Below are 9,759 nucleotides of genomic sequence, written 5' to 3' on the forward strand. Positions count from 1 at the left end.
TTTTCAATTCTAGGGCTCATTTAGATGGGAGAGATTCCTGGTAACCGGCTTAAGCCTCTTGCGCGCACGCAAAACAACAGACCCCAAAACTCGTAGCCGTAACTCTATGGTCTCTCTTGTGGCTAGGTTCCCCTCCTCATCGCCCAACAACTTGCCTACTGGCCGGCACATTGCGCCCAAGAGTCGATCTGATCTCAACGTTTTCCCCAGCTCAGCTAACTCTTTTTCCTCCCCGCCTTCTCCCCACAACGACACTATTTGTGTTTTACCAGAAAAAAAGATTTCCCTTCTGCCATCATGTTCAGGCGCCTCTTCCTCGGGCTAAGGAGGGTCTCTCCGCAACTCAGAACGTAAGTCGGTTTTCTTAACCCAGCTGCCCCTGCGATCACTGCGTATGCACAACGCTGCCGCCTGCCGCACATTGAAAGGAACGCGGTAATCAGTGGCGTGAAACAGTCGAATTCATGCTGTAGTGCAACATCCAAAGGGCATGATGTTATATATCAGTTCCCCTGCTTTACGAGTTCATTTCACTCACAGCTATCCGTGCTGTACTTGTCGAGTACATTTTCCTTCCCCTCCTTCTACAGCTTTCTTCCGCTTCAACACCACACTAAGTTTTCATTTTGCATGGATAACGTTCTCTTCTTACCTTCCTCTAGGGACGAGATCGAAATGCACCCAGTGCATCCCACGCAAAGCCGAGCCACTCAGGAACCAGAGGTGAACCGCTCAACCTGGTTTCAGAAATTGAAAGATGGTATCGCAGACATCACCAGGCGCGTAGACGACGGTGTCAGCAGATCGTTTGTTGGCCAACTCTTCCAACTCCAAGGAAGCGGCCATGTTAGTGATCAACGTGCCCTGCGACCCGATCCAACAGATTGCTAACGAGTTCTTCACCGCAGCCCAAGGAAATCGCGGGTGCTTGCGTTTCCACGGAGATTCGCGCAGTATGTCACACATATATTCCTCCTCGATGTTCTTTTCAACTCCTTCGAGACAAAATTGGTGGCAGGCCATCAATGCAGACCTCACCATCGCGGAAAGACCCAGTTACCGGAATCGTCGCTGACCTCGGTGGACAAGGGCATCACAACCTTCACAACTATGGCATATGTCATTGCAGTCAATGTATGTTCTTCCTTTATACAACATGTGTTGCGTCTGCCTCGACTAAAAAACCTTCACAGGCATTCATCCTTGCCGAGTCGGGTTATGGTTGTCCCTGTCACAAGCCGCTCGACTTGCAAGGAAATTGCGCCAACAAGGTCGAGTGGACTGAATGTTATAACGGTCAGTTGGCTACTTGCGGAGGCCGCGCGCAACGCAGTTGTTAACCTGGAGACTAGATGTCAAACTCGACCTTATCACTGCCACAACTGCAGTGTCTGGGCTCTCTAGCATTCTCTTCGGTTTTTTCACGAACCTGCCTGTGGCTCTCGGGTAAGTTTGGGAGACGCCAGCTCATATCGACACCTGAACTGATAATTTGCTTAGCCCCGGCATGGGCCTCAATGCGTACTTTACCTACCAGGTCGTGGGCGTCAAAGGCTCAGGCTTGGTCAACTACCGAGTTGCACTCACTGCTGTGTTCATGGAAGGCTGGATATTTATGTTCCTTGCCTTGACAGGATTGCGTCACTGGCTGGTCAAGATCATACCCGGGACCATCAAGATCGCAAGCGGCGTAGGAATCGGCCTCTTCTTGACCCTCATCGGCATGTCGTATACCTCTGGTCTCGGCATAGTCATGGGTGGCATCAGCACACCGCTAACCATCGGAGGGTGCCCGACTGAGAATCTCAACGAGGCTGGACAGTGTGCGTCAGGAATAATGACGAATCCAAAGGTCTACGGTCTTCGTTCTTTTAGAATCGAACCGGCTGCTGACTCATTGCGTTAGATGTGGGTGGGCATCATATGTGGCGGCCTCCTTACGACGATCTTGATGGCCTTTCGCGTCAAGGGAGCAATCATCATGGGCATCGCCCTTGTCTCCTTTCTATCATGGCCGTGAGCACCCCGTCAGATCTTGGACCGTTCCACGTCACTCACTCCCCGTTACAGACGCAACACTCCCCTGACGTACTTTCCTAACAGCCCTGACGGCGACCAGAGGTTCAATTACTTCTCCAAGGTTGTCAGTTTTCACCCAATCCATCACACGCTGGCCCAACAACAATGGAACCTCGCAGGAGAGTCTGGATCGCGCTTCGCGATCGCCTTATTCACTTTCCTCTACGTGGACATCATCGACTGCACCGCGACGCTGTACTCGATGGCACGGTTTTGTAGCAGAGCACGGAGGGACAAGGCCGACTTTCCCCGATCGACAGTCGCGTTCTGCGTTGACGCTTTCTGCATCTCAATGGGCGCGCTGCTCGGGTTGTCACCGGTCACCGCCTTCATCGAGAGCAGCGCTGGTATTGCAGAGGGTGGGCGAACTGGCCTGACGGCTATCTTTGCTGGATTCTGTTTTCTTATCTCCCTGTTCTTCGCCCCGCTCTTTGCGTCCATTCCAACCTGGGCCACGGGAAGCACGCTGATACTAGTAAGACTTCTCGTGTTCTGTGACCTTGCGGGAGGGCTAATAGCGGTGTCAGGTCGGTTGCATGATGATTCGCCAAGTCACCAAGATCAACTGGGGCTACGTCGGTGACGCCATTCCATCGTTCATCACGATGGCCTTCATCCCGTTCACGTTCAGCTGTGCCTACGGACTTATTGCGTAAGTTTGCTGGGCTTTTGTTCTTCCCATGGTGATCTTACTTACGCGGCCTATTATAGTGGTCTCTTCGCCTACGTTGTCATAAACGGAATCATTTCTATCGTTGTCAAAGTTTCCAGGCAAACTATAGTCCCTGAAAACTACGAGCTGAAGGAGTACTGGTCCTGGAGATTCCCAGGAGAAAAACCGTGGATAGCCGGGGCCGTTCTCCGCTGCATCAATTGGATCAAACCACGGGAGGACCGCCAGGCCTCTTTCGCGCTCGACTCGCGCGACGAATCGGCCCACGCGGAGCAGTACAGGTCTGATACGGGTTCGAAGGCAGCGGCGGATGTCCGCGAGATGCCGAGTATCACAACGCCCGAGCCCTTCCGGAAGGCCTACTAATATCGAACTTTCTGACGTCAACATCATGGCTGCAGGGTGTTATTTACCAGCGAATGTCAAGGCATCTCAACAAACATTGTCAAAGGAACAGCTCAGAGGGCATCTGGACAAAGGAGATGCTCACTTCCTTCTCAGTTACCAAAGGCCGCTCGAGTGATAAATTCCCAAAGGTTGCCATGATTGGGTTGACGCCACCAGGCGGATAATTACTACAACAGGAGTGCGCATGTACAAGGGGAGTTGACGGACATGGGCTTGCAACTTGGTCAACCCTAGCTACCGATTGCGAAGATGATCTGTCCGTGTAGTTCTCAGCCCTGCGGTTCCTCAAAGTGAACGGTAGTCTCTTGTAAGCTTGCTAGGCCAACAATCTTCAGGCCCCTATTTCTTGAAGCTCTGAAGCAGCATGCGTGAAACTCGTGTTGACAACGCCGAAGAAGGATGTCTGGGTCGCGCTCCGCTCCACCAAGGCACTCGCGGATTGATCCATTTCAGCAAAAGTCAGTTCAAGCTCCCAAGAGTCACGCAGTATCATCCTGTTCAGTCGTAGAAGAGACCGGGAGAGAAGGGCCATTCTGTGCCTGACGACAGGTTGGAAATTGTCGAAAGCAAAAGCGACGCCGCAATTGCCCGCCAGCAATTGCACCTTAAGTGGGTATTCTGACAGAAATTGAGCCGTATATTGCGCTGTAAGGATCTCACTACACACCCCATCTCGGATTGTAGTTCTCGGGATGCGGCACTAATCACTATAGACATATCGCAACCTGTCGACCTCCGAAATAACTGATGTTGGTTCGTGAGGTTTGCTTGGTTAAACCCTGTACGGATTCCTGACCTGGCCAAGCCAGGTTCAGAGGAGCATGTGAGAGCGAAGGGGAACGGACCTGGTGGCTTGGCATGCTTCTTATCTTATCGGCAGCCAGGCAGCTTCCAACTTGCATCATCGCGTTCTCTTCAAATTTGGGTGACGGGAACGTATCGGGCACTTTCGATACCTACAGAGTCAAAGAAAGAGAGCTACCCTTGGACCGTGGGGTTTCTTGTGGGGCAATTGTGCTGTACCTGTTCAACTTGCTTTCAATTACTTCACCCAGAAGCGGTAGCTTGAAATCAACAGCGAGTACCAGCCACCGACGCCAAACACAGCCAAAACTATCCACCAAGATGAGTGGTGGTTGGAACACCAGTAGGCTTCATTCGCGAGTCTTCGGCATGCTAGACCGCTGACCCAACGAATCACAGTCGAGTCCGATGCAGTACGTAGCGCCCGCAGCACGACCTCGAACCGCCGGCCACAGCGCAAAAGATGGATCACTGTCGGAAACGGTGGACCCGTGTTGGCTAACGGCTAGCTCCAGGGCGTCTTCACGTACCTGTTGGATAACCTCGGCGTAAAAGACGTCCAGTTCGAGGAGCTCCTCTCGCTCGACCCGGACGCGCTCGCCCAGCTGTACCCCGTCTACGGCGTCATCTTCCTCTTCAAGTTCCCCACCGACGCACCCTACCGCGCCGGCGACAAACCCCTCGACGGCACCTTCGACCAAGATGCCGCCGAGCGCCTCTTCTTCGCGGCGCAGACCATCCAGAACGCCTGCGGCACGCAGGCCCTGCTCAGCGTGCTCCTCAACAAGACCCCGGACACGGCCTCCCCGAGCGGCGGCGCCGACGACGACGACGAGACCATCGACATCGGCCCGGAGCTGACCTCCTTCCGCGAGTTCACCATGGCCCTGCCGCCCGAGTACCGCGGCGAGGCCCTCTCAAACAGCGAGCTGATCCGCGACGTGCACAACAGCTTCGCGCGGTCGTCGCCCTTTGTCGACGAGACCCAGCGCGGGCCCGACGAGGCCGGCGAGGACGCCTTCCACTTCATCGCCTACACCCCGATCGGCGGAACCCTGTACGAGCTCGACGGCCTGCAGCCCGCGCCCATCAGCCACGGCCCCTGCACGCGAGACGAGTTCCCGCGCAAGGTCATGGACGTCCTGCAGCGGCGCATCGCCCGCTACGACGCGGCCGAGATCCGGTTCAACCTGCTCGCCATGGTGCGCGACCTGCGGATCCGCGCCCGCGAGATCGGCGATTTTGAGCTGCTGGCCAGGGAGGAGCGGAAGCGGAGGGACTGGCAGTTCGAGAACGCCCTGCGGCGGCACAACTTTGTCGGCTTCGCCGGGGAAGTGCTCAAGGGGGTCGTCGCGGCCAAGCTCAAGGAAGGGGACGGGGCGTATGAGAGGTGGGTGGACCAGGGCAGGCAGAAGATGCAGAGGAGGATAGAGGAACGCAAGAAGAGCGGTGCTGCTGGCGGCGGGGGCTCAGGAGAGGATGTCGAGATGGCTGGGTAGCAATCCGGTGCCATGCTCGATCGCTGGACAAGCGACACCTCGGTGGTCACGAAGGCCGAGATATAACTATGGAGCAAATATCAAAGTTTTTTTTTCGCATGGCCCATCTTCAACACGGAAGTTTAAGCGCCCACACATATGCAGAGAGGTGGATGTGCCGAACTCGGAGGAAATGATTTATTACGGTGGAAATCAGCGCGGTCTCTTAAGCTCCTCTAGCGAACACGAGCAACGACCACCACTCATCACCGTAGCGATGCTGGGTCCATCTCAAGTCACAAGAAACGGTTCACCAGCATAACACGAACATGGACTGACCGGAACGCATGTCTTCCTCTATCGTCGGAGCGGCCCGTCGCAGCGGCAATCGAGTCAAGGCAATGATATTCGCTTTAACGCCCATGTATTCCATCCGGCTCCGCGTGCACCATCATGGTCCTCAATGCTTCTTTATTGAGTGTTCGTGACCGACTCCTTCTTTTGTGGAATCGTAGCCTTGACCCGAAAAAATGCCATGCTCGCGTACACCGTTCCGGAAGAAAGTCAAGCCCAGTCAAACAGAATCCCCCGTTTCCCCACTCAACCAACAACTCCCGACTTAAGCAGCGGTGAGAGCCCGGCGGATGCGGATACCGCGCTGCCTCGAGGTAAGGTGGGACTCGTCGCGGACAACCGCCTCGGCCTTCTGGACGGCCTCATCGGCCTCAGTGAGGATGAGCTCGATGTGGCAAGGGCTGGACATGTAGGGGTTGATCTGTGCACCAGTGTTAGTGCCCTCAGAGCTCCATCGGAACACATCGCTAGGTGTTTTGAGTAACGTACGCGACCGTGGGCGCGGTATGTGCGGCGGCGCTGCTTGGGAGCCTGGTTGACCTGGATGTGCTTGACGATCAGGTTGCCAGTGTCGAGACCCTTAGCGTCGGCGTTGGCCTCGGCGTTCTTGAGGAGACCCAGGAGGAACTGGGCGGACTTGACGGGCCAGCGGGCACGGGTAACGCCGAACTGCTTGCCTGTTTTCCACGACAATCAGTGTCAATTCCCGACATCTCCCCGTAATCTCTCTCGCCCGGCTGTAGGTTTCCCTCCCCCCCACCCCCCCAACAGCTTTCATCTTCCCCCCCATTTCCAATGCTCGGGATCATGATCTCATGACCATGAACGAAAAATCGTGATGTTGGACCGTACCTTGAGCGGTCCGGCCAGTGGAGCCGGCATAGCGCCTCATGGGGACGGCCTCCTTCTTCTCAATGACGTTCTCGAGGAACTTCTGGGCGCGCTGCAGCTTCCAGCCGTTGATCGCCTGAGCGGTCTCGCGGGTGTTCTTGAACGAGATACGGAGGTACGACCCGCGGGCGCGGGCCGACTTGGCGGGTGCAATCTCAGTCGCGGCGTACCGAACCTAAGATCATCAAGATGCCCGGTCAGCCTTGGTCCTGGATAGCTCCCTTAACAAACGACCCAAATGCGATCCAACATTTCCCCCACTCCAACGCTCTAAACTCGAACGACAGAGATTCCCCAATATATCGGCATCGAAATTATCGCAGAGAATTCGGGCTCGCAAGGGTTACTGACCATCTTGGCTGTTTGTCGACGTGAGGGCGAAATCGACCGAGTTTGAAGTTCGGGAATGATGGTTGTTCCAAATTTTGTCTCCAAATGCGATTTTCGCGATTAGGGCTCTGTGGGTTACGGTTGATTGGCTTGCGCGGGAGAGCTTCGGCCTCAGGCAGCAACGTGGGACACTGCCATCAACTTGGCCAGTCAAATTGCTGGAGAAACTCCCAGCCGAGGAAAGGCCAAGACTGATGGAGCCAAGCGTGGCCCCCGCTTTTTTTTCTTGAAAGTTTAGGAAATTTTCCAGCTCCATCAAGCTTCGGACGACTTTGACAAGGCCGCGCACTCGCACCCATTGTGTCTCGAGGGGCTGTTTGTGCACGATATCGAAGCCGACGCCGTCAATTTTATTCAACTCAAACCGATATCCCCCCTTTTTTTCCGAACGTAACAATCAGTCGCAATGGGTTTCGACCGCGGCGGCAGAGGTGGCGGGCGAGGCGGTGGCTTCCGCGGTGGTGGTGATCGTGGCGGACGCGGCGGAGCGAGGGGCGGCGGCCGTGGCGGTATGTCTGCGATGTTTTCTCTTTCTCAGACTGAATCCTCATCGCGTTCTGATTACTCTACCCAATCACTCGCACATTCTCTACGTTGGGCGATGCAGGCTACCGCACCCTTGTTCACCACTCAGCCAGACAAGAGAAAGCGACTAACTCGATTCTCACAGGTCGTGGCGGCCCTGCTCGCGGCGGACGTGGTGGCCGTGGCGGCCGGGGAGGGTATGCAGCTGTTCCGACAAACACCTTGGGGTGTCTGAGATCGCTAACACCAACTTAGCGCGCGCGGAAGTGGCCGTGCGAAGGGAGCAAAGGGCGGCAAGAAGGTCATTGTCGAGCCCCATCGCCACAAGGGCGTGTTCGTTGCTCGCGGTGGAAAGGAGGATCTGCTTGCTACGGCCAACCTGGTCCCTGGCGAGTCCGTGTACGGCGAGAAGAGAATCTCCGTCGAGAGCGCTGGCAAGGGAGATGACGCTGTTGCGACCAAGACCGAGTACCGCGTAAGTACCGTCAGAGGCGTGCTCGTCCATTATCATTGAAAAGCAAAAGCTGACGTGCTCTTTGGTAGATCTGGAATCCTTTGTCAGTTGCTCCGTCTCCCTGCCCAGCACTTTCACGAGCTGACATGAAAACAGCCGGAGTAAGCTTGCCGCCGGTATCCTCGGCGGTCTAGAGACGATCTACATGAAGCCCGGCTCTAAGGTTCTCTACCTCGGTGCCGCCTCGGGTACCTCAGTGTCCCACGTTGCCGATATCGTCGGACCAACTGGCGCCGTCTATGTACGCATCCTCTAGCGTTGGGGATTGGCATCAACCTACCTTTTTTTACTAACAACACGCCTAGGCCGTCGAGTTCTCGCACCGCTCTGGCAGAGATCTCATCAACATGGCGGTATGTCGAACCCAAGTGCTCTTTTCGTGATTTGGGATACTGACTGTTCCCCAGACACGCCGTACCAACGTTATCCCGTAAGCAGAGCCGTCTTGGTCCCCATGCCTCGTGCATATATATGACTTACACGAAACAGGATCGTTGAGGATGCTCGCAAGCCGATGGCTTACCGGATGCTCCTGCCGATGGTTGATGTCATCTTTGCCGATGTTGCCCAGCCCGATCAGGCCAGAATTGTCGGTATCAACGCCAGACTGTTCCTGAAGCAGGGTGGCGGTCTCCTCATCTCCATCAAGGCTAGCTGCATTGACAGCACTGGTGAGTCATTCTCGCAAGCCTGTTCTGATTGCCGCTCGCTGACGCCTGCCGCAGCCCCCCCCGAGCAGGTCTTCGCGAGCGAAGTGCAAAAACTCCGCGAAGACAAGTTCTTCCCCAAGGAGCAGCTTACTCTTGGTGAGTAGTCCATTGGGTTGTAACCATGCTATGCGCGTGCTAGCTAACAGGAATCACAGAACCGTACGAGCGTGACCACGCCATGGTGTCCTGCGTCTACCTGCAGAAGGAGTTTGAGGCCAACTGAGAGCGATCTCGATTTGCTTCTTGACTCTTTTCCAGGGCGTTCTCACATGGGCTGGTGTTCAACAGGACGGTTGGCTTGTATGAGTCTGGGCGGCGAATGGCGTTTTGGGGCTTGATCTTCAGCATGTGTGTGACTAGAGTAACAGGATGTAAATTGACATCTTTGGTGGAACCGGTCACTTCCCCCGCGTGGTTTCTGCCGTGCCATGCGGCAGTCAAACGTCCTTTTCTTCTTTGCAACCGGGCAGAGAAAGGGGCTAGCCGTCGTTATGTACACCGGTCACGTCTGTCAGGAGCGGGAGGTAGGCGCCGCAGAGATACCGTCCTCCCTTAGGGGTAAGATTGGAAATGCAGATGTTGGGGCACCGGCGAGCTAGGCAGCTCAAGCAATGTGATGGGCGCGCCTGATTCCTAGATGGGACACTTGATGTCCGGTACTTCGCATGCCTAGTGCCGTGGCACGTCCCTGGCACTCGTTGAAAACTGAACATGCGCCCTCCTGAATCAAGCCTCATAAGGTTCCCCTTAGCGTCAAGCCAGCTGAAACCCAAACACACACACGCTCACATCATGGTCGGGACCCCAGGCAGTCTTGTCCTTCGCGCGCATGCGAGCGGGACGGCTGATGAGCAGCCGCCTGGGAGAAAGGCTGTCTGATTAACTGCCCCCATCTATTACACTGCCATCCCCCCCCCCCCCCCCCCCCCCCCC

At 55.6% G+C, this 9,759-nt stretch overlaps 4 protein-coding genes across 4 annotated transcripts; 3 read left to right on the plus strand and 1 right to left on the minus strand.

Annotated features, from left to right (window-relative positions):
* Positions 1 to 297: 297 nt before the first annotated feature.
* On the plus strand, positions 298 to 3,126 carry P884DRAFT_312969 (permease family-domain-containing protein; the record flags this gene model as incomplete). The annotated part of the gene is made up of 10 exons (XM_069445221.1): positions 298 to 350; positions 663 to 795; positions 909 to 953; positions 1,194 to 1,296; positions 1,353 to 1,446; positions 1,501 to 1,852; positions 1,907 to 2,016; positions 2,071 to 2,554; positions 2,607 to 2,731; positions 2,791 to 3,126. The coding sequence occupies 10 exons, from the start codon at positions 298 to 300 to the stop codon at positions 3,116 to 3,118; spliced, it is 1,827 nt and encodes a 608-aa protein (XP_069295278.1). The 3' UTR covers positions 3,119 to 3,126.
* Positions 3,127 to 4,251: 1,125 nt separating this feature from the next.
* P884DRAFT_331443 (ubiquitin carboxyl-terminal hydrolase) lies at positions 4,252 to 5,463 on the plus strand (the record flags this gene model as incomplete). Its single annotated transcript, XM_069445728.1, has 3 exons — positions 4,252 to 4,307; positions 4,364 to 4,377; positions 4,480 to 5,463. Exons 1-3 carry the CDS (start codon positions 4,286 to 4,288, stop codon positions 5,461 to 5,463), a joined length of 1,020 nt encoding a protein of 339 aa, XP_069295279.1. The 5' UTR covers positions 4,252 to 4,285.
* Positions 5,464 to 6,061: 598 nt separating this feature from the next.
* Positions 6,062 to 7,041, minus strand: P884DRAFT_271671 (60S ribosomal protein uL22; the record flags this gene model as incomplete). The annotated part of the gene is made up of 4 exons (XM_069442458.1): positions 6,062 to 6,217; positions 6,286 to 6,473; positions 6,649 to 6,862; positions 7,039 to 7,041. 4 exons carry the CDS (start codon positions 7,039 to 7,041, stop codon positions 6,062 to 6,064), a joined length of 561 nt encoding a protein of 186 aa, XP_069295280.1.
* Positions 7,042 to 7,292: 251 nt separating this feature from the next.
* On the plus strand, positions 7,293 to 9,543 carry P884DRAFT_331445 (Fibrillarin-domain-containing protein). The gene is made up of 10 exons (XM_069445729.1): positions 7,293 to 7,586; positions 7,748 to 7,799; positions 7,858 to 8,077; positions 8,146 to 8,159; positions 8,213 to 8,357; positions 8,422 to 8,469; positions 8,524 to 8,546; positions 8,606 to 8,787; positions 8,842 to 8,922; positions 8,982 to 9,543. The coding sequence occupies exons 1-10, from the start codon at positions 7,484 to 7,486 to the stop codon at positions 9,047 to 9,049; spliced, it is 936 nt and encodes a 311-aa protein (XP_069295281.1). The 5' UTR covers positions 7,293 to 7,483; the 3' UTR covers positions 9,050 to 9,543.
* The last annotated feature ends 216 nt before the right edge of the window (positions 9,544 to 9,759 follow it).

The sequence above is a fragment of the Thermothelomyces heterothallicus genome (assembly GCF_042370625.1).
Source record: "Thermothelomyces heterothallicus CBS 202.75 unplaced genomic scaffold P884_scaffold_22, whole genome shotgun sequence".
NCBI lineage: Eukaryota > Fungi > Ascomycota > Sordariomycetes > Sordariales > Chaetomiaceae > Thermothelomyces > Thermothelomyces heterothallicus.